The 27,624-nt window shown below is 47.4% G+C and overlaps 1 protein-coding gene across 8 annotated transcripts in view; it reads left to right on the top strand.

Annotated features, from left to right (window-relative positions):
• The window catches only part of LOC147010543 (uncharacterized), a 72,395-nt gene that overhangs the window by 21,235 nt on the left and 23,536 nt on the right, over nucleotides 1-27,624 (top strand). For 5 of the 8 annotated variants that reach the window (XM_085859682.1, XM_085859680.1, XM_085859683.1 and 2 more), the window contains exons 4-8: nucleotides 4,612-4,775; nucleotides 4,898-5,000; nucleotides 5,478-5,597; nucleotides 5,741-5,779; nucleotides 13,975-14,094. In XM_085859682.1, coding sequence (XP_085715808.1) covers nucleotides 4,612-4,775; nucleotides 4,898-5,000; nucleotides 5,478-5,597; nucleotides 5,741-5,779; nucleotides 13,975-14,094 — 546 coding nt within the window. The remainder of the gene's footprint in view (nucleotides 1-4,611; nucleotides 4,776-4,897; nucleotides 5,001-5,477; nucleotides 5,598-5,740; nucleotides 5,780-13,974; nucleotides 14,095-27,624) is intronic. The other 3 variants (XM_085859681.1, XM_085859679.1, XM_085859677.1) reach the window with 2 other exon arrangements.

The raw sequence follows: 27,624 nt of genomic DNA, 5'->3' as shown, positions 1-27,624 counted from the left end.
ACATTTCCTGCCGAGTCAGCAATTTGTGAGGGCTTCGTTGTCGTTTTTTTATTCATATATCCCCCCCTCTCTATGGCACGAATGTTTTTGTGAAATAGAAACATCATTAAATGACAATTTATCTTTTGTTCTGTAGAGATTGCTTCGATTAGCACATGTTGATCCAAGTTAAGTGTCAGTCTAACATTTCCTGCCTCGTTAGTATAGGTTGGTAATTAGTAGTCATGCTCCCACCTCATTATTGGTATTTGGATGGGCCTGGGATCCATCATTACAATGTGCTGAGGATAGCCTGGTTCGAGTGGATCAGTTTTATTTTTTTATTCCCGATCTACCAGAGATAAGATGTATGTAATATGTGCACTGTGGGGGCAGTGACCATCCATTATAAAGCAGAATAGGGTTAGGTAGTATTGCGTAAAACCTCCTGTGCAGGCGCAGTATGCGTGAGCACCAAAACACAAAGGCACTGGCTGTAATGGCATGGAAACGCATGTTCTGTTTGTCCAAAGGCAGCAGGTTACAGCTTGGTAAAGTGAGCTGTGGAGCCCGAGAGAGAGGCTGGATGCTTTTGTGGCACTGTCCACTGACAGCAGTCAGCCAACAAGAGGGACCCTGCTGTGCATGGAGGCGGTCCCAAAGTTAATGAAAGCTGCACACGTGCATGTTAACATGAGTAAGCTGCTTCTACTAGTCATAAAAGATTTCTTGACTTCGTTATGATTCTGAGAAGGACCATTGAGAGACTGCAGACACAATCTCCCTGCCATCGCCTCATTGCCACCCTTTCACCTTTGTCCTATGCTGCACCAGCCTGCACGACTATGGGTCGTGGTGTAAGTCATGCCATTGTGCCTGCCTTAAGCCCTCACATATCCCTTTTTATGGTTTGATCTGGTATTTTGGCTCCAGTAGTGGGCTGTAGTTTCAGTAAACATAAGATTGTGCTCACTTATTCTCTGTTTGTGTCTCGATATATATGTGTGTGTATATGTATATGTATATATATATATATATATATATATATATATATATATATATATATATTTTTTCTAAATGTAGAAGGCTACAGGCGCATACTGAGTTGGCCTCATCGAGGCCAAGCCTTAAATATAAGAACGGCTTTAATAGAAAAATAAGGAAAGGAAGAATAGTCAGAGTTTTTGAGGAAATAAAAAATCTGCTTTTTGAAAAGGAGAAGGTCATAAGTGTTTGGGAAGACATGAGAAGGTAAAGAGTTCCAGAGTTCAGCAGTTGAGGGGAAGAAACAAACATCGTTATGGCCCACCCTTGAATTGCCAATGACCACACCATAATCATGTGATGTAGTGGCTTGTTGAGTATTCCTTGGTCTCGCTAATGGTGGAGGTACACAAGCAGGAAGTTCCTGCGAGCAGAAACCGAAGTAATATCTGTAGAAAAGAGAGAGAGCCTACAATGCTGCGTAATTTGAGTGGGTCGAGTTTTGAGGTCGCACTGGTAGAGTTGACAAGTCAAATAACTTTGGATTCAATTCTGTCCAGAAAGTATGTGGAGCTGGAACCTCCCCAGATGTGAGAGCACTACTCAATATAAGGACGAATCAATCCTTTACATAGTTGGAACAACTGTTCAGAGGAGAAGAATCTTTGATATCTGAACAGGACTCCTAATTTCTTGGAGGCAGAGTTAGCTATTTGTGTAATGTGTGGATTCCAGGATAAATTTGATGTTGGCGTGATACCTCGTAGGTTTATTGTATCACATGGTGTAATTGTAGAGCTTTCAAAGGAGATTGGAGAGTTGAGAGGAGTTTTTGAGAGAGATGGGAAGAAATTGAGTTTTTGAAGCATTAAACTTCATGACATTTGTCGCACTGGGAGATTTTGTCCAAATCCAAATTTAAAGAGGTGGCTGTGATGAAACAAGATGCAGCTCGAGTGAGGGAAGATGGGAAAGACATGGAGGAATGTAATTTTGAGTCATCAGCATACGAGTGCATTTGGTTATTTGTGGAAGAAAGAAGGTCATTGATAAAAAGAAGGAAGAGTGTTGGGGACAGGATGGAACCCTGAGGTACACCACTGTTGATAGGGAAGGGGGTTCAATGTTGAACCATCAACAATTACGGAGATAGAGCGGTCGGAGAGAAAGCTCGATATGAGAGAGCAGAGTGAAGGAGGAAAGCCGAAAGAGGGAAGCTTGGATATCAGACCCCGATGCCAAACTCTGTCAAAAGCTTTTGAGATATCAAGGCCGACAACAAAAGATTCCCCAAAGTCTCTCAAAGAATTGGCCCAGATATTTGTAATGTAAGAAATGTTATCACCTGCAGATCTTGCTTTGTGAAAGCCGTATTGGTGGACAGATAAAAGACTGTGAGATTTAAGATGCTTGAGAAAATGGGAATTGAGAAGACATTCAAAGACTTTTTGGAAACAGTAGAGGTCTGAGCAATAAGACTGCAGTTAGAAGGGTTTGAACGATCACCCTTCTTTAAAATAGGTTGTCTTAAGGCATGTTTCCAGGGTAGAGGAAAAGTTTGGGGTTTTAAACAACGAAACAAACGAGCAAGCACGGGTGCAAGTTTTGAAGCACATTCCGTCAAGACGAGGGGAGGAATGCCATCTTGCCTGTTGGCCTTGCTTTTGTCCAGAGAGAGGAGTATTTTTTTTTTGACTGCATGAAAAGAGATTATAGGGAGGGACATAGGATTGGTGAGGGAAGCATCAGAGGAAGATGGAATGTTAGTGTCATCCAGAGTGGAGTTAGAGAAGAAAAGAGAACCAAAAAGAGTTTCTTTATCGGTCGGAGAAACAGTGAGAGTATTCTTGGAAAAGATAGGTAGAGCGGCAGAAGTTGTTGGAGATGCTTTAAGCTGAGGACCAGAAAGATCTATTAGTGGAAGAAGATGAGAGGTTGTCACATTTCTTTTGAATAAAGGAATGCTTCGCTTCACAAATAACATGTTTGCAATGATTTCTGGCAGATATGAAAGCTGAATGCGAGTCGGAGGAAGAAGAGTTTTTCAATGTCCGATATGTGGCATCCCTTGCACGAATGGCCGCAGAGCAGGAATTATTGAACCAAGATTTTGTCGGAGAGATAGACTTTAAAGAGAAGGGGATATATGCCTCCATTCCTGCAACAACAACCTCAGCTGTATATGTTCAACAGAGATAGAGGCATCGCCCGAGGAGAGGCAGTAGTCTTTCCGGGGAAAGTCAGAAAAGAAGTTTCGTAAACCAGTCCAGTCAGCATTATTAAAATGCCAATACTGGCATTTCGTCGGAGCAGTCTGATAAGAAGTCTGGGGGGTAAGTAAAGTGATGATCACAAGATTGTGGTCAGAAGAACCAATTGGAGGTGAAATTGTGTAGTTGTAATGCAATGGATTGCAAGTGAAGAATATATCCAAAGTCTTGGTGGTGTGGTCATGACTATCTGGGATATGAGTAGGGTGGGTGATAATTTGTTCCAGATCATGAAGAAGATCTGTTCCATTATTTATAGCGTCTTGTCCTTCCTCACCCCCTTTATTCTTTTGAATAAACCTCTTATTTGTACGAAACGTCTTCCCCTGAGACCAACTGCCAGTTTTGGTTTGTATTTGGGCGATCCTTGGGGGAGGTATTATCATCTATTGAATGCAGTGTAAATTCGGTCAGCGTGATTGTCGACCTGTCTGCCACAGTGTTATTCTTCCCTGAAAGTTTCATCTCAAAAAAATAACCCCAAAAATTGTAGTTTTTTTTTTGTCTCTAATTGTTTTTAATTATTTGTACCTTGTTTGTTTGCATGTGGAGGCATGAATTCAATGAGAATGTAAGGGAATTCCAGAAATTTAGAAGGGGGAGACAACAAAGAACACTGCCTGGAAGAGTCGGTGTGTGCTTTCCAGAGCAGCAGTGGGGTGAATACCATTTTGAGGGGATGGCCAAGACCATAAAACAACTGTTTTTTTATTTTATTTGGTCACATAATTGTTTTGGTGTCTGCTTTGAGTATGGGAGGTCGGCGGTTTGAATCGGGTCAGGTCATACCAAATGCTTTAAGTGGTATGTACTACTTTCTTGCTCGACGCCCAGCATTTAAGGAGAAAGTGCGGACAAGTAACCTTTGCCCGCTGCATCATCGAGCGCATTTTAATTGCTTGATCGGCAGATGTATTGGCGCGATGTGAACGCTGTTATATTTGCTCTTATCAATTCAATAAAGAAACCTGCAACCACTCAACAGAGATGGAGAATAATTGAGTGGTGCTCACGATGTCAGTATGACAGCTTCTTGGCACAAATTTTGAAAAGCCTTCAAGTGAAACATTCATTGAGCCAACAATGAGATTATGGTAGTGTTATCCTGGGAACATGAAACACTTTGACATGCAACCCCCTTCAGCCGATTGGCACAGTACTGTTACTTTTGTCTGGATTGGTGGAGTGAAGCGTGAAATGATCTTGCTTTAACACTTTGTTCCAAAGCAAATAGCATCACCACCAGAAGTAAGTTTGTGCTTGCACTCTGGAAGCAGATTAGCTTCTGATTACATCCCCAAAGTATGTCTGCAGAACTTGGACACATCCCATTTTATCTCACTTAACTGTAGGTTTTGCTCTCTTTTTATGTCGTTAGCTGCTCGTGGAGAAGCGTACCTCGCGCGGGAGCACCATGTCCACATGCGGCATGAACGAGCGATGGAGGAACGGCGCAGGCGTCTTTACCAGCAGCGGCAGCATGAGGATCGTCGTAGGGCTGCCGTCGATGAGAAACGGAAGGCTCATTTAGCTGAGGACAAGGTGCTAGCAATGTGCAAACATGCAAAATGTTTTATAAAGTGATATTTTCTGGTTTGTCATCTCGCCAGGTTCCATCATGAGTGACAATGTCATACACAGGTTGTGCGCGCGTGTGTGTTCAGGCCCGCTACGAGGCTGCTATTCGCTGTGCGCAGGAGCGGTATGCCAAACATGACCCTCGTGGTCGCTGCTCCAGAGTTTCATCATCACGTATTCACAAGCCAGGTGCTTTTAGCGAAAAAGAGTTATGTTTGGTTGGTTTAACTCTCTATATGAACTAAATGCAATCCACATTTGAAGAACCACTATTAAAGTTCAATTGCCATAATATATTGTGAAGGTTGTGGTGCAAATTCGATTGAGAGCAGTTTTATGTGCATTACTTGGGCTCAAATGATCCTTTCGAAACTATTGATGTTGCTTCACATGTTATTGTTGTTCTCACCTTTGTGCAACAAACTGGTATTCATTATCTCACACTGCACTCAACCTCGACACTTCTCATGTCTCAAACTTTCCGATGGTCCTTTGCTGTTTCATCATATGCTCTCGCTTTAAAAAAAAAAATTGGGTATCTTTCTTGTTTCTGACTACTTCAACCAAGAAGTCCATCTGCTTGTAATTTGCGAGTAGTGTATTTGAAGCTTGTCTTGGCCTGATGACTCGCTCCCAATCCTCTTCATCACTTCACAATGAGTGCAGGTTCAGATCGTCGTTGCATCTCAACAGTCAACCTTTCTCGACACAACCCTGATGCACCAGTTGTGAACAAGCGTCTCTCCAACTCGTATGCGACATTGATGCACACTCCCGACAAGCAAGGTGGGTTGAATGTTGGGTGGTATTCAAGGATGCATGATGGGTGCTTGGTGTGGGTGCTTGTGCTGGCAACGGGTGTGGAGGCCTATCTTTTGGCCAGAGCCATGGCTTGCAGAATGATGGTTTTTGGCCCTTGCTATTCCCAGCAGGCTTTGGTGCCAGGAAGAAATTCCAGAGCAAACGGGGTAAAGTTCCAGTTTTGTCCTGCTTTGCCTAAATACTCTGCCTTGCATCACCCTGCCCCTCTTGCCACTCTTTCTCCATTGCTTTCTGACCATTGCACTAATGTTGGCGATTCATACCCCGATTTGTTCTTCAATTTTTATTTATTTATTTTAACGTTTTATTCATTCCGAGAAAATTATACAACCTTTATGATTTGACCTCGATGCGTGTGCGTTTATGGGTCGGTATCCCAGCTTCAATTCCCCAGCTGACGGAAGGAACACCTTGTAATGACAATCGGTTATGAATGCTCTTGCATAACCAATGTTGTCACGGCAAGAGGACTCGACCTGCCAGAATAACTTGTTGATTTGAAATTTGCTCATGGCATCATTGATCCTCGTAAAAGAATGGCAAGGTTGAGTAGCATGAAGGTGTCGGACAGTAATGCCAAGGGGGAAAGAACACAGATTACAAGCTTTAGAGCATATTCAACACACCGCATGTGCTTGCAAAACTGCGGTAATTTGCGAGTTACATTTACAAACGGTGGCCTACATGCCCCACCATGTTTGCATTGTGTGGTTCCAAACAGGAAGTGAATTGAGCACTTGCAGAGTGAAGTAAAACCATGATTTTATGCCAACTTGCAGGAATGCTGTGGTTAGTCATGACTTGCTGAAACATTCAGTAAAGAATTTAGTCATAACCACAAATAGTTGTTGATTCCTAATTTATTTATTTTTCAATTCACCACCACCACCACCACCACAATCACCACGTCAGATCTTCCCCAATCCAAAACTATGATCTTTTCTATCCCCGTTATCCTCCTCCCCCTACCCCAAGTGCAGTTTTCCCACCCCAACTTCAACTTTCCTTCTGTATTCATATTGTCCACCCCATGTGTCCTCCCCTCCCCCTCGTTCCTTCCCACACCCATTGTTTGTCCAAGTCTCCCTCTTTTATTTTTCTTCAATTCAGCTGTTGGTGTCTCCCTCCCCACCCCCTTCTTTGTACTGTTCCTTTTCTCCTGTTGCATCCTGATCCATTCAGTGTTCCAGCTCTTACACAAGACTCAACAATGTATACAAAAAAGAAAGAAAGAAAAAAAAAAAGTATCTATTTGCTTTCCATCGGGAGCTCGTAGATTAGTTCCTAAAATCCACCCTCGGGATTTCTTGACCCGAGTGCCTCAGACCAATCTCAGGTCTTGACCTGAATGTTTTTTTTTTTTTGTTTGTTTTTAATTTTTGGATGTCAATTGTTTGAGGGGGTAAAATAGGGGTTGTTTCGGTTAAAATAGGAACGGTGGGCTCTGCTAATCCTCGGACGCAAATAATCACCACGATGGCACCAAGAGTTTACAACAATGTTTATGCGACTTATCTTGAGATGTATAACCTCTATTTTTTTGTTGTTTTTATGCCTCTGCAGCCGAAGGTGCTGGAAGCATTTTTTTCAGGTTGTCCGTCTATGCATGCGTAGCAGAATTTCGTTACTGCGACAACTTGTAAAGTGCTGAAGGGATTTTGACCAAACTGTACAAGTATGAACTGTGATGACATATTTGTGGTCATGTGACATTTGATTGAAAATCTTTGCCACAATAACTCGTGAACAACAGAAGGGATTTCAACGAAATTTGGCACAAGTCTGAACTGATTCAATTTTGGATTCAACTTCTCAAAGGTCGTGTGCCATTTGAAAATAATTTTGCAGCTTACAACTTGAGTTAGAAGCATCTGATAGATTTATATATATTTTTTCCTCTTCCACTTATCTCTCTCTCTCGCGCACTCACTCTCGCGACCTTTAATTGAGATTGAAATGTAACAGTGGGTTCACATCTAACGTGTGCAGAAGCATATCAATATTTATTTATTCTTGTCAAAACATATATATATATATATATATATATATATATATATATATATATATATATATATATATATATATATATATATATATATATATATATATATATATACACTAGTTGAAATACCCGGGAAATTTGCCCTATTTTCCTCACGCTAGTTAGACTGAGGCATTTGTTGTATGGAGAAAATTAGGAAGGCTTATTTTATTCCTTAGATTTATGGAAGGAAGGCTTTATGCTGCTGTAATCCTCAGAGAGGTCATAGTTGAAGGCGGCCTTGAGCCACTCTGTTTCTAGCAGCAGTGGCAACTGTCCTTGATGTCCTGCCAAAACCCGGACCTAGAAAGCTGGAACGTGAGTTTTGTGCTTCTCTCGCCCGTCGGTGTGACGCTCTATTTGCAGTTAGGCGACGCTCTCTCTCTCTCTGCAGCCGACTCTGCTTGCCTGGCTCGTTCATGAGCAGATATTATATCGGCAGTAAGACGACTCTCTCTCTCTCTGCAGCCGACTCTGCTTGCCTGGCTCTTTCATGAGCAGATCTATCAGCAGTCAGCTGTTGCCGTGCACTTGCAGTTCGAGAATTCAAATAACAGGAGGAGAATGTGTATGTTTAAAAAGTCAACGAATACGAACATTTTGTATTTCAAAAAACCCTAGTGTTTTTAACCATGAAGCCTTTTGTTACGATTAATACGCCGGCGCACTATTTGAAAGCCATTTAAAAAAAAAAAATGGAAATTTTATTCATTTATTTTTATATATATATATATATATATATATATATATATATATATATATATATATATATATATATATATATATATATATATATATATATATATATATATATATATTTTCATTTTTATGGAAAGGTACTTCACGCATCCTGGAGCTGAATGTTAGGTCTATATGTGTGTAAAGTTTCATCAACATCGGTTCACTGGTCAAGGAGCTTATTGGTGACAAACAGACAGACAGGACTGCCATTTATATAGTCGATATATTATATATATGAAGACCACAAGGGGAAAACCAGAGATGTCACTTTTTATAAATTTCAGGGTTATTGCACCTGCCAATAGTTGGCAACATAAGGTTTCCTCTCACAATATTACTTTAACAAATAACCAGGGCTGTCACATAATTTATATGGTATAAAGTTTAGCCGTGCGATGAAAAAACAAGTGTTGTCAAAGCTGAACAATTAGAAACCCAGAGTTGTCAGTACTTTACTCCTGGTTATCTCCCTTTCATTCATATTAACTGTTCCACCATAATATTCAGAGTTGAGAAACTAAAAAATGAAAGGTTGTAAAACTTTCACAGCATAAACTCTGAGCACCACAATGGCCTATTTGGTTATATCATGGGCTCCGAAGTTGGTGCATATCGTGGTTCAAGCCTGGTCAAACCTTTGTTGTGACTTTTATGGGACCCACGCCGTGGCTTAATGGTTAGCGCTTCTGAGTACCCATCCTCATTCGATCTACCCACCGCCCAATCAACCTGCCTCGTATATGAGGGAGTCACATGAGGTGACTTCGGCTATCGCGGGGGTGGTTTATCCTTTGTTTCCTCCCGGTTTTCCATCATATTAAGTAGTACGGAGTAAGAAATGGAGAATCCGTCGTCATTTTAGCGAAATACCCTTGAGTATGATGTTGAACACCAATCAAACAAAAAACAATGACCGTTTAATGATGAAAAAAAATATCTGTGATCACCAAAGTCATGTAATGTATGCTAATAACCAACAAGCATGAATTTGCTACACATCCTGGGTTTAAATTGCATGACAATTATTAAACAAGGGAATAACCAGTGATGTCAGTTTGCAACATTGATTTGTTCTTTGCTCTGAAATTAAATAACACAGAAGCTTGGCAAATGCTACATGCTTAATTTGATCGGCCAATGATCACTCTTCCTTTTACTGGAAAAGAAATCTATATGACAGTTATTAAACAGTCCACCAAAGTCTTGAAACTTTGTTTTTCAGATTCTTCAAAATTGACTTATCCTGACATCTCTGGTTTTCCCCTTGTGGTCTTCATATATATATATATATATATATATATATATATATATATATATATATATATATATATATATATATATATATATATATATATATATATATATATATATATATATATATATATATATATATTTTTTTTTTTTTTTTTTTTTAAGTTTATTTCATTTTTATTCTTATTTTTGATTAAAATGGTAGATATCCTTGATCTCATTCTTTTCAAAACAATTTGTTGCTTGGTGATTCGTCTGTTTCGCTTTTTTCTGTTTTGTTTGTTTCCCTACAACACTCGATTTATCAGTGGAGCCAGACAACTGCCTCCCTGGATCTGAAAGGCATCATAGTCCGTCACATGGTGCACAAACACCATACAAAATCAAACTTGGTAAATGTCCACGATCTAGTAAGACCTATAATTGGCTGAAGAAGCGACCTTGATAGTTGACCATGCTTCCACCAACCAAAAGCAGCTATCTGCACCAATATTGGCATGTTGATAGACTATTTTAAGTGTGCTCAAAATGATGCAATTTCAGCCACAAGTTGGCCATCCTGCTTCTAGTCTATATCCAACTTCAGACGACTGCATGAAATGTACTCTGTGCAATTGTGACGTCGCAGAATGGCATACTGAGCATGCTTCATCGGTTCACGTTTGTTCCAGCCAGACGATCGCCACCGAGCAAAGGGCCAAAAACCACACGTTTGTTCCGGCCAGACCATAGGAGGGAAACCACAGGTTAACATTCCCGGGTCAGATTGTTGGAGAGTGTCGGAGTGGTGATGAGGTGTCGTCCACCAGACGGCGTCTCCTTGGGTTAACCTGAGGCGTCCCCTTCGGGTGGGTGCTTGGAATATCCTATCCCAAAGAGAGGATGATCACCTATCTGTTTTCATCTGAGCTCAAACGTTTGCACATCGGTATTGCAGCACTCTCTGAGGTTCAGAGACTGCATTACGGAGAGATCATGGCGAGTGGTTACACCTACTATTTGTCTGATCACTCTGATGGTTACCATGCCCAAGGAGTTGCTGTAGCTGTGTTCAATAAGCTGACTCAAATGATCATTGAGGTAACACCAGTCAACGAGCGTATCATGACACTAAGGATGCGTCGCTTCTTGGGTGTCATTTCCCTGGTCTCTGTATATGCTCCGACTGAGGGGAGTGATCTTACCGTGTGAGACACATTCCATGCCACACTCGAGTCTGTGGTTGATCAGTGCCCCAAGCGAGATACACTTCTCGTCTTGGGGGATTTCAATGCATCGACTGGAACTGATAGGGATGGTTATGAGACGTGTGTTGGTCCCCATGGATCAGAAACTGTGAACCTGAATAACACCAAGTTCCTTGACTTTGCAAGAAGTCGTGGACTTAGGGTGGCCAGTTCATGGTTTCAGCACCCACAAGCTCATCGCTGGACTTCGTATTCCAACGCTGGTGGTGTGGCAAAGGAGATTGACCATGTGCTCGTTGATGGTCGCTGGAGGATGATCCAGAACTGCAGGGTCGACCGGAGTGCTCAGTTCCTCAATACTGACCACAGGCTTGTTTTCGCAATTCTGAAGTTGCACCTTAAATCCAGGAGAAAATGGTATCATCCCAGCCTCGGCTGGATGTTTGTAAGCTCAATGATGAGAGGGTAGCTGAGGAGTTTGCGAACAAGCTGAGTGGAGATTTGGGCGCCTGGGTGCTTTGGGGGATCCTGAAGAGTTGTGGAGTGCCTTCAAGACCACCGTCCTTGACGTTGCCAGTGGATGTCTTGGAACTCACCGTCGGGCGAAGAAGAATTTTGTCTCAAGAGACACTGGATACCATTGATCAGTCGCAGGGCCAGGCTGAATGGCAGAGCTGAGCTGTTCAGGGAGCTGAGGCGTAAAACTGTACCTGCGCTAAGGGTGGACAAGGAGGCCTATGTGCGAGGAATCTGATGGGGTAGAGCATCATGTGTGGTCAAGTGATTCTCATCCTGCTTCCAGGGGAATCCGCGCATTGCGTTCATCCAAACCCATCCCTCGGTGTACTGCAGTTGGAGCGGAGGGTGGTAGGCTCTTGACTCTTGACAGTGAAGGCCCGCTAGGCCGGTTACTTTGAGCGGTTATACCAGGCTGATCCACCAGCTGTTGAGTTGGACATCATGGATGTTGTAATCACTGTTGCTGACCCTCCAAACAACCGCGATTCACCTTCGTTTGTGGAAACACAGGCTGCGGTGAACCGGATGAAATGGGGTAAAGCTCCAGCGATCTGTGGCATCCATGCTGAACTTCTCAAAGCTGGTGGAAATGCTGCACTCGTGTTGTTGCATGCAGTTTTGTGCTCTGCCTGGAACACAGGCATCATCCCTACTGACTGGAAGAGGGGCCTTGTTGTCCATCTCTGGAAAGGGAAAGGTGATCACCAAGACTGCAACACCTACTGAGCGGTGGTGCTGCTCTCAGTACCGGGCAAGGTCTTTGCTCGGATAATTCTTGATAGGGTTTGCCACCATCTGCTTGAGCTCCAGCGTCGAGAGCAGTCAGGCTTTACACCAAAGAGGTCAACGATTGACCATATTCTTGCTCTTCGGGTCCTCACCGAACGCAGCCGAGAGTTTCGGCAGGGGCTGCTTGCAGCCTATGTTGATCTCTGCAAAGCGTTTGATTCGATGAATCGGGATGCACTCCTGAGGATTCTTGGTCTTTGTGGGGTTCCACCAAAACTGATTGATCTGATGTCTGAACTCTACTCTGATACTGAGAGTGCTGTGAGATATGGTGGTACCATCTGACTTATTTCCAGTTGTTACTGGAGTTCGTCATGGGTGTGTACTAGCCCCCGCACGTTTTAGCACTTGTATGGACTGGATTCTGGGGAGGATGTCAGAGAGATCGAGCTGCGGTGCATCATTTGGGAATATCAACATCTCTGATCTTGATTTCGCAGATGATGCAGTCCTCTTTGCGGAGACCCGAGTTCGAGCCGCTGGGAATACGGCTTTCCTGGGTCAAAACTGAGATCCAGGCTTTCCATGACATCTTGGATGCTGCTGTCATTTCTGTGCCTGTTTGTGGTGAGGATGTTGAGGTCGTGGAGAGATTCACCTACCTTAGCAGTGATATTCATATCTCTCCTGACTGTGAGTCGGAGGTAAACAGACGTCCGAATCAGGCCTGGGCAGTCATGGATTCACTGGATAATGGGGTGTGGTGCTGCCGGTACCTGTGCGGGAGGACGAAAGTCCGAGTCTTCAGGTCCTTGGTGCTTCCATTCTTGCTCTGTGGATGAGAGACTTGGACTCTGACCAGGGAGCGTCACCGCTCTGACTTGCATCTGAGACTGAGACTTAAATCCTTTGGTACCAGGTCTCTTGAGAGAATCCTTGGCTATCGCTGGTCGGACTTTGTATCCAACGAGCGGTTGCTGAGAATTTGTTACCTGCATAATCCGTGAGCGTCAGCTGCGGCTGTATGGACATGTGGCTCGTTTTCCTGACGCTGATCCTGCTCACCAGATTCTCTCAGCGAGGGAGTCTCCTGAGTGGAGGAGGCCAATGGGCCGACCACGTGCCTCAGGGTTGCAGCAGGTTGATCGGCATCTCAAGGAGATTGGGATTGGCCAGGCATCTGCCTGGGAGATGGCCAGATGGAGGCCCCCTGGAGTACCGGCGGAAAGTGGATGCAGCGACGTGCTGCTCTGGCGTATGCTCCCATACCTGACCTGATCTCCACCTGCTTGCTTTCCATCCTTTTTCGCTTCCGGAAATTGTGGCTTTGCAGCTGTCAAACGTGTGAATGTGTCTGTCCGTGTTTGTGTTTAAATGGGTTGCAGATTTTTTGGACAAATGATTTGCTGTTATTTTGTGAATTGAATTATTTTGTAAACTTCTCAAAAGAATGTGTACAAAGTTCATAAATGCAAGTGTGTAGTTTTATCCTCCAAATTTGAGGCCAAATTGCAGTTTCCACACCCCATTGTTCAGTGATCTGCACTTTGCAACCAGAAATTGTTTATGAAGCTTTTGATGAACTGAACAATGACAAAGGTCTGCATGATTTTGTTCATGTAGATTGTTGTGGGCTGATCAGCATGAAATGTGCTCCCAAAATTATTTATTTCTACACTAGTTTTGCACACTTTTTGCCTTTTTGTACAATGTACATCTGCCTTTACTGTGGCAGGGCATCCATTGGACTAATCATCACGCTCCACTACCTCTCCATATACAGGATGTCAGGAATACTGTTTTATTTATTTTGTTTGTCCCCTCCCAGGGCTGTTTTTGACTTTGGGATTTGAGTGAAATGATGGCTTTTCAGGTCGACGGTCAACACTGAGCCCTGCTGAGATGAGCATCGTGAGCCGGTTACTCACCCCAACACACTCTTCACTTGCACGCAGCCACAGTGTCGCCACTTTGAGTGATTCGCAGGATGCAGGTAACTTTTATTTATTTATTTTTTTGCCCAGAACATGGCAAGTTCTGGTGCATAATTCTTTCCTATGCCTCCCACAAATACATGGTCCATTCCATTATGCATTTAGGCAACTGCATACAGCCATTCTACCACAACTTTTTTTTTTTACCAAAAGGGTTTGAGTTGGGGTTAATCCTGCTTCTGCATGAACCAAATTCACTTCCTCCCAACGGCATCCTCACATCATATATATATTGTTACGAATTTTGTCCCGTCCGGCGTGCGATCGGCCACGTAACTCGAATCGCGATGCATCGCCCACCGGAACAGACAATTCAGTCGTGACCCTCCGGGAACTACCGCCAGGAGCCAGTCACGGGTGGGGGTTTAACCTCACCACGATCGTGCCAATTGCCCACCCGCGCAGGATAGGGTTGCTCGCCAAATTCGACCTACCTAAGTACCTGTGCGAATGGTCAACCGGGCGATTGTACCTCGCCGCAGGTCGACTTCGGACACGAACCGCTTAAGCGGCTCGTTCCGTGCTGCAGGGATAACTGAGCAGAGTTATCGTCGACCTCGACGGTTCAGATTACTTATTGGGTGTTTCAACCCACTACCAATCCCTTACGTGATGCAAGATGGAACTTTCAACGGAGGAAAGGACGCAACGAAATGGGAAACAGTTCAACAAGAAAGCACTTTTATTTCACACACACACACAACACACGCACGAAAGGCAGTAACGCAATGTGCAGCAAAAGCAAAATGCAATAAAAGCAAAAGCACTACTACCGACTATAATTATTTACAACACTTAAACAATTATACTTGTCGGGACTCAGCGCCACATCATTCATTCAAAATAAACAGGAAAGACCTCCCCATAGGCAGGGAGGTAGACGGGGTCCGTGGACCAAATGTGCGCGGAACCTGGAGGAGCGGCCAGGTCCACGAGACCGAAAAGGTCTTACCCGCATCCTCGTGACACGATGGCGGGCAAGCCGCAATGTCAGCGCAGCTGCGCTCCGACTCCGTGCCCCTGGCGTGGTCGGTGATCCCTCTCCGGCGTGCTCCGCGCAAGCGCGGCTTGGTCGGCACCACGGTTGGGGTGGGGAATGAACGGGGCCACCGGCACTATCTCGGCGTGGATGGAGGGGGGGGAATTGTTGATGCTCAGGGTCGAGCGAGGGGAATGGCTGGCTGGCTTGGTCGCTTGTGAAAGCGAAGGTGGCTCGAGTCCACGACGAGACGAGCCCAGCGATGAGACGAGAAAAGCGACCCCCACACTACTGCGAGTTACACAGACTCGCGTCTTATAGACCGGGGGAGGAGCCTGTATGCAGATTTTAGGATCAAAACGCGATTGGAGGCGGGGCCATGCCACCCTCTGTTCAGCCATTGGTGTGGCAAAAAGGGGCGTTAGCCTCTTGATCCGAATTCCTTCATGAGAGGAATTCGCATTCATCGCGCTTGGAGGCAGGGCCACACCGCCCGACTTTCGCCCATTGGACGGAGGAAAAGGAGCGTGAAGCTTTCCTGATCCGAATTTCTCTCCCGTAAAGGCATCCATTGCACTCGTGGCTTACTGCGTTCGGCAGCAATCACCGAACGGCTTCGGACAGTACGACGTTCAGTGTTGACTGGTGGTGGGGTCGATGGTTGTGGAAGGAGAAAGGCGAAGGTGGTGGGGGGTTTGCTGTGGTGGTTTGGTGGTTGGCGGGTGTCGTTTGGGAATGGCGGTGAAGCGATGTTTGCGGGATGGAGTTGTGGAGGTAAAGAGGCAAAGGTGGTTGAGTTGTTGGCGGCTTAATGGTCCAAAATAACGATAGAGAAAAAAAAATGGCTAACTCAAAGCATCGCAGCCCGGATGAATCGCACATATTCCCTCTAAATAACAGGTGTGGGCAAACTACACATGAACTTATCGATATATCTCACCTGAGGACCCTTTATGGTGGATTGCGAATTTCCACAGCCGTAACACTATATATATATATATATATATATATATATATATATATATATATATATATATATATATATATATATATATATATATATATATATATATATATATATATATATATATATATATATATATATATATATTCTTCTTCTTCTTTCGGCTGCTCCCGTTAGGGGTCGCCACAGCGGATCATCCGTATGATCCGCATAGAGATTTGACACATGTTTAACGCCGGATGCCCTTCCTGACGCAACCCTGGTCGCCTCTTACGACACAGGGATATGGTACACCTATTTTAACCGGGGTATACACCGGCCCAGTATACTGGTACTCATTTCGCCGACCTCGGAAGGATGACAGGCTGAGTCAATCCCCTGGTGTATTAATTCAGTGGCTCAACGGGGCTTGAACTCAGGACCTTTTGGATCCCAAGCCGCTGCCCAAACCACTGCTCCAACACCAGGATATGGATATATATATATATATATATATATATATATATATATATATATATATATATATATATATATATATATATATATATATATATATATATATATATATATATATATATATATATATATATATATATATATATATATATATATATATATATATATATATATATATATATATATATATATATATATATATATATATATATATATATATATATATATATATATTTATATTTATTTGTGGAAATTCGCAAACCACCATTCAGGTCCCGTAGGTGAGATATCTCTCTAAGTACATGTGTAGTTAGCCCAAACCCGTTGTATAGAGGGAAGTTATGTGATCCATCCGGGCTGCGACGCTTTGAGATAGCCGTTTTTCTGTTCTTTCTTTATTTTGAACCAACCACGTCTCAACCGCCATCACACAACAACCACCAACCACAACGCCGCTTCACAACAACAACAACGCCAACAGCCACGATCTTTACCTTCACAACTCGCTCCCGCAAACATCGCATCACCGCCATTCCAAACGGCACCATGGCCATAAACCACCACCATAAACCCTCCACCGCCTTCACCTCTCTCCTTCTGCGGCCATTCCCGCACCACCTGTGAGCACCGAGCGTCAGGCTGTACTGGGCTCGTACAAGATACGCGCCGAGCCGCGAGTGCAAAATGCGGCCTTTCCGAGGAGAATTCGGATCAGGAATGCTACACGCCCACTTCTGATCCGTCCAATCAGCAAGCGCGGGGTGGCTTGGCCCCGCCTCCAGGCGCGTCTGTGGAATCGAGATATGAAAATTCTAGGATCAGGGTACATTCACGCCCCTTTTCCTCCGTCCAATGGGCGAGCGTGGCTCCACCCCCGAGCTCGTCCTGATCCGGAAATTTGCATATGGGTTCTGCCGGCCTATAAAGCACCGAGCGCAAGGCGAATCTGGGTCGAGTCAGTTTTGGAAGAGCGGAGAGTGGCAGAAAAGGCAGAGTCGGTTTTGGAAGAGCAAAGAGAGTTTTGAGGTCGAGTCAGTTTTGGAAGAGCGGAGAGTGGCAGAAAAGGGAGAGTCAGTTTCGAAGAGCGGAGTGGAGTCGGGAGGCGAGGGCGTCCCGGTGGTTTTCGGCAGTCGGCTGAGGAGAATTGGGGGAAGAGTCCGTGGAGCTCGGGTCTGAGGCAAGGAAGACGGCGGTCGGCGATGAGGTCGCGGTGGAATCGCTCGTCACGGGACCCAAGCAAGCCAGCTATACTCTTTCCCCAGAGCATCAACAATTCCCCCCCCCTTTTTCCCCCGTGCTGAGATAGTGCGAAAAGGGGGCCCCGTTCCCACCCCACTCCAAGCAGTGCCAACGAAACCCGCGAAGGAACACGAAGTCGGGGCACCGCCGCGCTGCCACATTTGCGGCTTATCACAAAGACTCGTGTAGGACCCACCCGGCCTCGCGGACCTGACCGCTCTTTCAGGTCCCGCGCAAATATTGGCCCACAGGCCCCATCTGCCCCCTTGTCTTTGAGGGTGGCCTTTTCTTTTGCTTTTGAGTTAATGTGTTGTTGGCGCCGTCTGAAGTAAAACTGTTTAAGTGTTGCCGTGTTTCGGTCTTCGTCGGTAGTATCTCTGCGTCATTGTTTCTTTTGTAGCTTTTGATATATGTACATTCTGTTTGGCTGTATATGTGTGCTCTCCGTGTGCCGCGGAATAAATGTGCATTATGTTGAACTGTTTTCCCGTTTCGCTTCGTCTTTTCGTTAATTGAATCCATCTTGCTTCACGTAAAGGGTTGGTAGTGGGCTTAATATGACCGATAATTAATCTGAACCGTTGAGGCCGACTATAACACCGCTCGGTTATCCCGATAGTACGGAATGGATCGCTTAAGCGGCCCGTGTCTGGAGTCGACCTGCCACGAGGTGCGATCGCCCGGTCTACCCTCCGCTTGGGTACTTCGGGAGGGCGAGTTTGGCGAACAACCCTATCCCACGCGGGTGGCCGATTGGCACGATCGTGGTGAGGCCGAAAGGCCCACCCGTGACTTGCTCCCAGCGTTAGTCCGAGAGGGTCACGACAGAATTGTCCGTCCGGTGGGCGACGTGCCGCGATTCGAGTCACGTGGCCGATCGCACGCCGGCGGGCGCAAATTTGCAACAATATATATATATATATATATATATATATATATATATATATATATATATATATATATATATATATATATATATATATATATATATATATAATACCAAGCTTGCACACTAAAAACTCGGCTCGCCGTCACACGATCCCTATGAAATTGCTGTGGCACTTAGCGGACATGCCGACAATGGGAAGTCTTGGCGTTCTATTGTACCACTTGCATTTTGCACAATGAGTATTTTTGTCATTTCCCATGTGCGGTCTGTCTGCTACTAGCTATGTTGTTCTGCTTTCCCGTGCATGTGCACGGGTATCGCTAGTGTATGTGTGTGTATATGTATATGTATATATATGTATGTATGTATATGTATGTATGTATATGTATATATATATATATATAATATATATATATATATATATGTATGTATGTATATGTATATATATATATATATAATATATATATATATATATATTGTTGCGGTATTCGCGCCCGCCGGCGTGCTGACGGCCACGTAACTCGAATCGCGGCACGTCGCCCACCGGACGGACAATCCAGTCGTGACCCTCTCGGACTAACGCCGGGAACCAGTCACGGGTGGACCTTTCGGTCTCACCGCGATCGAGCCAATCAGCCCCCGCGTGGGATAGGGTTGCTCGCCAAATTCGACCTACCTAAGTACCCACGCGGAGGGTAGACCGGGCGATCGCACCTCGCCGCAGGTCGACTTCGGACACGGGCCACTTAAGCGACCCGTTCCGTACTATCAGAATAACCGAGCGGTGTTATCGTCGACCTCGACGGTTCGATTAATTATCGGGCGTACTCAGCCCACTACCAACCCTTTACGTGAAGCAAGATGAGGGTTCAATGGGGGAAAAGACGAAGCGAAGCGGGAGAACAGTTCAACAATAAAGCACATTTATTCGCGGCACACGGGAAGCACACAAATACAATTCCACCAAATGCACACAAAAAAAAGAAAACACAATTCCATTTACACAAAAAGCAAATATAAAAGTGAAAACACAGTGCAGAGCTAATACCGACTACCGAGCACACGGCAACACTTATACAATTCTACTTCACAGACGGCGCCGACAACACATACCCAAAACCAAGGAAAGAAATACCCCCAAGAATGAGGCGGGCCTGAGGCCGAGACCGGGTCGCGCCTACCCGTCTGGTGATGAGACGCGGAGCGGCGATGGCGCCTCACTCCGCGGGCCTCGCGGACAGTGCCTGGCAGGGGGTGGGAACGGGGCCCCCTTGGTCGCACTATCTCAGCGCGGGGGGGAAACAGGAGGGGGTTGCTGATGCTCGGGGTATAGAGGATCTTTATTATCCCCGGTGTGCGTCTCCACCTCGGCCAGGTCGCGCTGCCGGCCTTCCTCGGGCGTGCAGCTCCCGGCACCGTCGCGAGCACCCCCTTGTCTGCCTTCGCCGCTGCCGCCTCTCCGCCTCTGGACTCTCCACCCTGGACTCTTCTTTGGGCTCTCCTCGTTCGACTCTCTTCAGCTTCTCCAGCTACTGCAGGCTTCGGGCTCCAGACTTCCACACGGCTCTGACTGACTAACACGGTCGTTTTATCCCCCCGTAGCTTCGCCTTTGACCCCCTCCCTTTGACCTTTCACCTCGCTCCCCATTGGCCCGAGAAAAAGTGGGCGTGAAGGCTTTTTGATCCACAAATTTGCATATATCGATCGTTCTGGAGGCGGGGCCAAATCGCCCCTCGCTCACCGATTGGACGGCAAAAAGTGGGCGTGTCGTTTTTGATCCGTTTTTGAAGCACAAAATCCGTGATTTTGTACACGCTGTTCGACGCGCGCTCTGCACGAATCCAACACCGGTACCCACAGCGGGGCAAGAACGGTGGCGATGCTACGGTTGCGAGGTGTGACGGGAAGGTCGTGGCGGTTGTGGTGAAGCGGCGTTGTGGTTGGTGGTTGATGTTGTGGTTGTGGTGGTAATCATGGCGGTTGGTCCAAAATAAAGATAGTAAAAGAAAAACGGCTATCCTGAAGAGTCGCAGCTCGCATAAATGACATGTATTCCCACTAGACAACGGGTTCGGGCCTAACTACACATGAACTTACCGAGATACCTCACCTAAGGGACCTGAATGGTGGTTTGCGAATCTGGTAACCACAACACTACCCCCTTCCCTTTTTACAGACTCGTCCCGAGTCGTCAAATTTTCGTGTGCCATCATGTGTAGTTTTCCCCTAGTACATTTTACCTACGGATCCCTGAGTGCGACATTCATGGTATTCGTGTCCCCAAAATAAATAACCTGAGGGCTGCGTAACTATCTAAACAAACTCACTCACACGGACGACTTAAATAAAATTGCCGGCGCTAGACAGACATGCCGGGGGGTGCACTCATATTTACAGTACATCTTAACCTTAACTTACAAATTTTACACTAAACCATGGCCCAGGATCATTGAACTCTGCAAAAGAAAAGCAGTTAGCAGGGAGCCAGGCTGCCCGCATGCAGTCTCTGGCTCAAACAATGCAGGTGACAGGGAACGTGGCTGGCTGCTCACACGCAGTCCAAGGCCTTCCCTTTTGAACTGAACGCAGTGAACCACAACGGTGCATGGGCTGCACAACGTAGTCTCCGTGCCAGCTCAAGTGGCACACGCAATGAGCACAACGAATGGATGCATGAACACAAACACGGTGCACGGGCCGCCACTGCAGGCCCGTGTTGTAGCTGCCAACAGGGCAGTTCTTGCAGCTTGCAAACTGTTGCCTTGATCCTGGCGCACATGGAAATGAACAGGGGGGGCAAAGCAAAAATTGAACGGGGCTGGTGAACCTGGGCAGTGGGCATGGCATGGCAAAGGTGAGCAGGCAAACACAGCCCGCAGAAGAAGGCCGCTGCAGGCAAACATAGCGGGCAGATGAACTGGCCGGCACAGGCCTTGCAGCAAAACACGGCCAGCCGATGGCACATGCCTTGCAGCAAAACAACAGCTGCCGATGAAGTTGGCCGGCACAGGCCTTGAAGAAAAACAGCCAGCTGATGAAGCTGGCCAGCCTTTGCCGTTCAGTGGAGGTTGGTGGAGGGAGTGCGGTGGTGCTGGCCACTTGGAAGGCGGGCTTGGACCTACCTACCTGTCTCCCTCCCAACCTATCGCCTTTGTCTGTCACTGTACATACCCACTCCCTTAATTTGTCAAACCCCAATTTAGCCCCAACTTATTTTTTTATTGTTTTTATTTTTACTTCCCCACCATAAATCGTCCCCTAACCCCCTTTATCGTCCTTGTTCAGCTAACCTATTCTGTCACCTAGCCTACTCCCAACCCCTACGTTCCCTTCCCAGAGGGGAACAAGGGAGAGCTAACGTCCTGTGTCGAGGCCCAACGAAGCCTCAGAATGGCCTCCCCAGAGTTCGGCGATCTTTAACCAAAGTGGGTCCAGCGGCCCACAACGACAGCGAGGGGATGGATGGTGCGGAGGGGTACATCTCCTAATCTACCCTAACCATTTAACTGTTAAACTACCCCGGGGCTTTCAACAAGCGCCTCTCGCTTAAACTATTGGTTCTAACAACCCAGATTCCCGTCGCCTGTGTTGGTGTCCTCACAATTTCGGGCCTCGCCCCCCAATTTTCTCTCCGTGCCCTCACACGGTCTTCTGGCTGGGACACGTGGCTCCCTTTGGCAGGCACGACCCTCTGCCGATTCTCCCGCTATGGCACCCCCGGGCACTACACTGCCTCCGAGCCTACCAGCTCCCTAACACCGGGGAGTGCCCCCCATGGCACCTCCCCTGAAACGCACACGTGGCAGGCTGGCCTCCCGGGCCCCTTTCCGAGGGTCACCCGTGCCCACAACACTGCCCACGCGGCTAATGGCGCCCCGGGCCCCCGCACCAAGCAGGCGCACCCGTGCCCACTACTCTATCCCGGCCCCCCATGGGCCCATGGCCTACCGCGGCCGACTAGCCTGGTGCCCGGGGTACCCACTCAGCGATACTCACCTTTCGCAGCCACGCTCCCAAGCCCGTCAACAGGGCTCCTGCACCCCTCCAAATGGGTCTCGAGCCTACTTTCCCACCAACAGCAAAACGACCTCCATATTTCAATTTAACTAACCCCCTAACTCACTTTATACTGACCCCGGGGTCCCTTGGGCGGGAGTCACTCCTCCCCCCAATCACTCATCGCACCATGCATTCCCCATTTGCTCCATACACACAGACCCGCTGGCCTCACTCACTCACCAAGTACTCACCTCACAACTCACCAACAACTCTTCAACACACACACCACTGAACTCTGCCATCCTTCTAACTACTTCCCCTAACTAACTCGTGCTCCCACGTCGTCCCTTAAACTACAGCACGTTCCTTTTAACACTACGTAGCTAAGCTACGTCCCCACTACACATTCACTGTCTGTCACTGTTCTCAAATGTCCCAAAAATTATTTACCCAACCTAAATCTCGCTATCATCCCTCTAACTAATCCATTCCACGGACTCCATGAGGACTTACCCCTGCCCCATGAAGTCGGTCTAACTAAGCTAACCCTTCCCCCTAACTAGTTTCCATCCTGTGCCCAGGTCAAGGGGGTCTTCCACCCCTTGCCCAGGAATCCTGTGTACCCGAAAGTGAGGCTTTTTTTTTTTTTTTTTTTTCCATGCGCGGCAACTCAGAGCTCGCGCACTTTACACCTGCCCGTGACGTCATGCAGCTGCACGTGTTCCTCGTCCCTCCTTGGACGCTACCATCCGGCAGAAATACCCCTCCTGCCGGATTCCAACCTCACGTGCAGCCATGACGTCACCGTGCGCAGAAAAAAAAAAACAAGCCCCACGTCTCGAGGCGTTCCCCACGCGAACACATGTGCTTTGCCCGTTGGAGCTTAACACACACGATCGCGTGGAGAACCCGTCCGGTCCAAATCCGTTTACCTGCCTAAACTTTGTCCGTCCGCGGGATCGGCAAATCCACCGCGTGCGTTTCCGGACCGGGACTTCACTCTCGCAAGCGAGCACGTGGCGGTCTCGTGCGTTGCACAGCACGAACCTCGTGCTCACTGCTGGGTGAACCCGGCACGGTCCCCAAAACAGCTACAGCCGCTACACGGCTTTCTCTCCTCTGTCGCCGTCTCCGTCTCCATTCCACACACGCATACCTGCGTGTTACGACGCACACAGTCCACTCCATCACATTCACACCGGGAGACGCGGCTGCGTGCTCCCGCATGCCAACCGACATCTCCCTCACATACCGCTCTCTCACACACACGGTCTCCCTGGCACACAGCGACCTTGCACACGGCCGTTCACTCACGCGTGCGGGGGCACTCACCCGCGGTGCCTCACTCGCACTCCGTGCCTCATCCACGCACGCGGGGGCACTCACCCGCGGTACCTCACTCACACTCCGTGCCTCATCCACACACGGTGCCTCACCCACACACGCGGGGGCACTAACCCGCGGTTCCTCACTCACACTGGCCGTTTCACTCACACACGCGAGGGCACTCACCCGCGGTGCCTCATTCACACACACGGCGACACTCACACACAGTGCCTCATCCACACACGGCGTGCTGGGAAGCACGCACTCTGGCACCATTGCCACCACACCACTCACACACGGGGTCGCTTCCACACACGGGAACGCACTCACGCCTTGCACCACACACACAGGGACAACCACACTGGGGATTTGTGTCCCCACAAGGGTCTCCGGGGCCTCTACACCCCCCAAGCTCTCCGTGCACCCGTCCACAGCACTCCTCCCCTCAACCTCGCAAAGCACGACCGAACTCACCTGGTCGTGACTCGCCTCAAGGGGGCATACTCCCTCCCCTCGTTCCTGGAGGAGGCCATCCAGGTGCTCGCACTGGGTCCCTGCACGCTCCGCGAGCTCACCCCCATTATCCTCCACTACCTCTGTGTGTGTGTGTGTGCGTCACTTACCCCGTCTTCATCGTGCAGTCTTCCCTCTATTTTTTCTGTCTCCCGTGTCTCTGCCAACTCTTCACCCTTTACCTCCCTTGTCTCAACTATTATTATTTCCTTCCTGTGTTTCATTCGCTGTTCTCTCACGACTCTTCCTCGTTTCCTCTCCTGTCCTTCCTTCTCCAATTTCATGGTTTGCTTCATTTGGTTAATCTCCTGTTTGTGTTTCATTCGCTGTTCTTTGTCTATCTCGTACTCCAGCCTCAGCTTTTCTTTCAATTGGTCAACCTCAGATTCATGTTCTTTTTGTTTTCTATTCCATTGTTCCTCTCGTTCTTCCCTCTCCAATCTCGTTGTGTCCTTCAATCTCCTGATTTCTCCTTCCTGCTTCATTCCTTGCTCCTTTACTTTCTCCTCGTATTCAAACCTATTTTTTTCCTTTTGTCGTTCAGTTTCAAATTCATACTCTTTCAGTTTTCTATTCCACTGTCTTTCTTGTTCCTCCTTCTGCAATCTCGTCATTTCTTTCAACTGACTGATTTCTTTCTCCTGTCTCATTCGTTCTTCCTTCATTACTCTTTCTTGTTCCTCATTCTTTAGTCTGGCCTTCGCTTCCAGTTGTTCGATCTGTACAGTGTGGTTTCTTAAAGTTTCATTTTCCGTTCTCTTCCTTTCCTCTTTTAACACTCTCAGTTCGTTTTGTAGTTCCCTCTCTTTGTTTTGGTGTTTCTGTAACTCAGAAACTTTCTTTTCCAATTCCTTTCTCATCTCCGCACACTCAGACTTTGCTTTGGCTTCTAACTGTTCTTCTGGCTTGCGCTTGTGGTTTTCTACCCGTCTTCCCAGTTCCTCTGTCTCCGTTTTTCCCTCCAGTCCCAGCTTATCAACTCTCTTCATGTCTTGAAGTCTTTTCTCACACTCCACCGTTTCGACCTTCAATCCCTCCTCTGTCTCCTCCTGGCTTTCTTTTAATTTTTCTAATACCTTCTTTACCTCGTGTCTCGTCTTACACGTCTCCCGAATTATTTTCTCGCCCGCCCCGACCGCGGGCCTGACAGCCGTTGCACTCCCCCCAGCTCGTTCGTCCCAGCACGTGGCAGCGCCATTTTCTCGCCCGTGGTCCGCGTTTCGCTCCTCGCCATTGCCATAATGCCTGCCTGCAGGCCTATGCCCATGCTCTGCATCTCACCCTGCATTTCTTTCATTTGGTTTTTCGCTTCGAGTGCGTTTCCATCCATTTTTTTATTTTCCATTTGTTGCGTATTTCTCTTCATTTCGTTGTTCCTTTCTTTCATTTCGGCATTCCTGTAATCCAGTTTGTCATTTATGCTCTGCGCGAGTTCCATAATCTGCCGCATTGTCACCTGCCCTGGCCACTCCCACTGACTACATTTAGTGGTGGAGTTATAATAAAAAAACCGACCAGATGAACGGCATCGATGCCTTTCCCAACCTTCTGGTACGGGTTTCTCTTGCACGGTGATCCCGTCCTGAGCCATGGATTCTACATTACTATTACACATACCTAATCCACCCGGCACCCGCTCGCCTTGAGACGCCATCTTGCTTCTCGTGAAGGGTTAATTTGCTCGCTCGTAATTTGGAGGGAATCGGGGGTCGCTTCTCTCACCCCTGGACCGATTCCCGTGAATTTAGCCGGAGACAGGAGAGCCCGTTTTCCTGTTCTCCGATACCAGTGCCGCGAGGAGGGCGATGAATTTGTATCGCACGACCTGACACCAGTGTTGCGGTCTTCGCGCCCGCCGGCGTGCTGACGGCCACGTAACTCGAATCGCGGCACGTCGCCCACCGGACGGACAATCCAGTCGTGACCCTCTCGGACTAACGCCGGGAACCAGTCACGGGTGGACCTTTCGGTCTCACCACGATCGAGCCAATCAGCCCCCGCGTGGGATAGGGTTGCTCGCCAAATTCGACCTACCTAAGTACCCACGCGGAGGGTAGACCGGGCGATCGCACCTCGCCGCAGGTCGACTTCGGACACGGGCCACTTAGCGACCCGTTCCGTACTATCAGAATAACCGAGCGGTGTTATCGTCGACCTCGACGGTTCGATTAATTATCGGGCGTACTCAGCCCACTACCAACCCTTTACGTGAAGCAAGATGAGGGTTCAATGGGGGAAAAGACGAAGCGAAGCGGGAGAACAGTTCAACAATAAAGCACATTTATTCGCGGCACACGGGAAGCACACAAATACAATTCCACCAAATGCACACAAAAAAAAGAAAACACAATTCCATTTACACAAAAAGCAAATATAAAAGTGAAAGCACAGTGCAGAGCTAATACCGACTACCGAGCACACGGCAACACTTATACAATTCTACTTCACAGACGGCGCCGACAACACATACCCAAAACCAAGGAAAGAAATACCCCCAAGAATGAGGCGGGCCTGAGGCCGAGACCGGGTCGCGCCTACCCGTCTGGTGATGAGACGCGGAGCGGCGATGGCGCCTCACTCTGCGGGCCTCGCGGACAGTGCCTGGCAGGGGGTGGGAACGGGGCCCCCTTGGTCGCACTATCTCAGCGCGGGGGGGAACCAGGAGGGGGTTGCTGATGCTCGGGGTATAGAGGATCTTTATTATCCCCGGTGTGCGTCTCCACCTCGGCCAGGTCGCGCTGCCGGCCTTCCTCGGGCGTGCAGCTCCCGGCACCGTCGCGAGCACCCCCTCGTCTGCCTTCGCCGCTGCCGCCTCTCCGCCTCTGGACTCTCCACCCTGGACTCTTCTTTGGGCTCTCCTCGTTCGACTCTCTTCAGCTTCTCCAGCTACTGCAGGCTTCGGGCTCCAGACTTCCACACGGCTCTGACTGACTAACACGGTCGTTTTATCCCCCCGTAGCTTCGCCTTTGACCCCCTCCCTTTGACCTTTCACCTCGCTCCCCATTGGCCCGAGAAAAAGTGGGCGTGAAGGCTTTTTGATCCACAAATTTGCATATATCAATCGTTCTGGAGGCGGGGCCAAATCGCCCCTCGCTCACCGATTGGACGGCAAAAAGTGGGCGTGTGTCGTTTTTGATCCGTTTTTGAAGCACAAAATCCGTG

This window comes from Eptatretus burgeri, chromosome 16, assembly GCF_056783735.1.
Source record: "Eptatretus burgeri isolate ZD-2024b chromosome 16, Ebu_testis_v1, whole genome shotgun sequence".
In the NCBI taxonomy this organism is placed as follows: domain Eukaryota; kingdom Metazoa; phylum Chordata; class Myxini; order Myxiniformes; family Myxinidae; genus Eptatretus; species Eptatretus burgeri.
The sequence above is the reverse complement of the archived record's forward strand: the minus strand, read 5'-3'. Positions and strand labels throughout refer to the sequence as shown.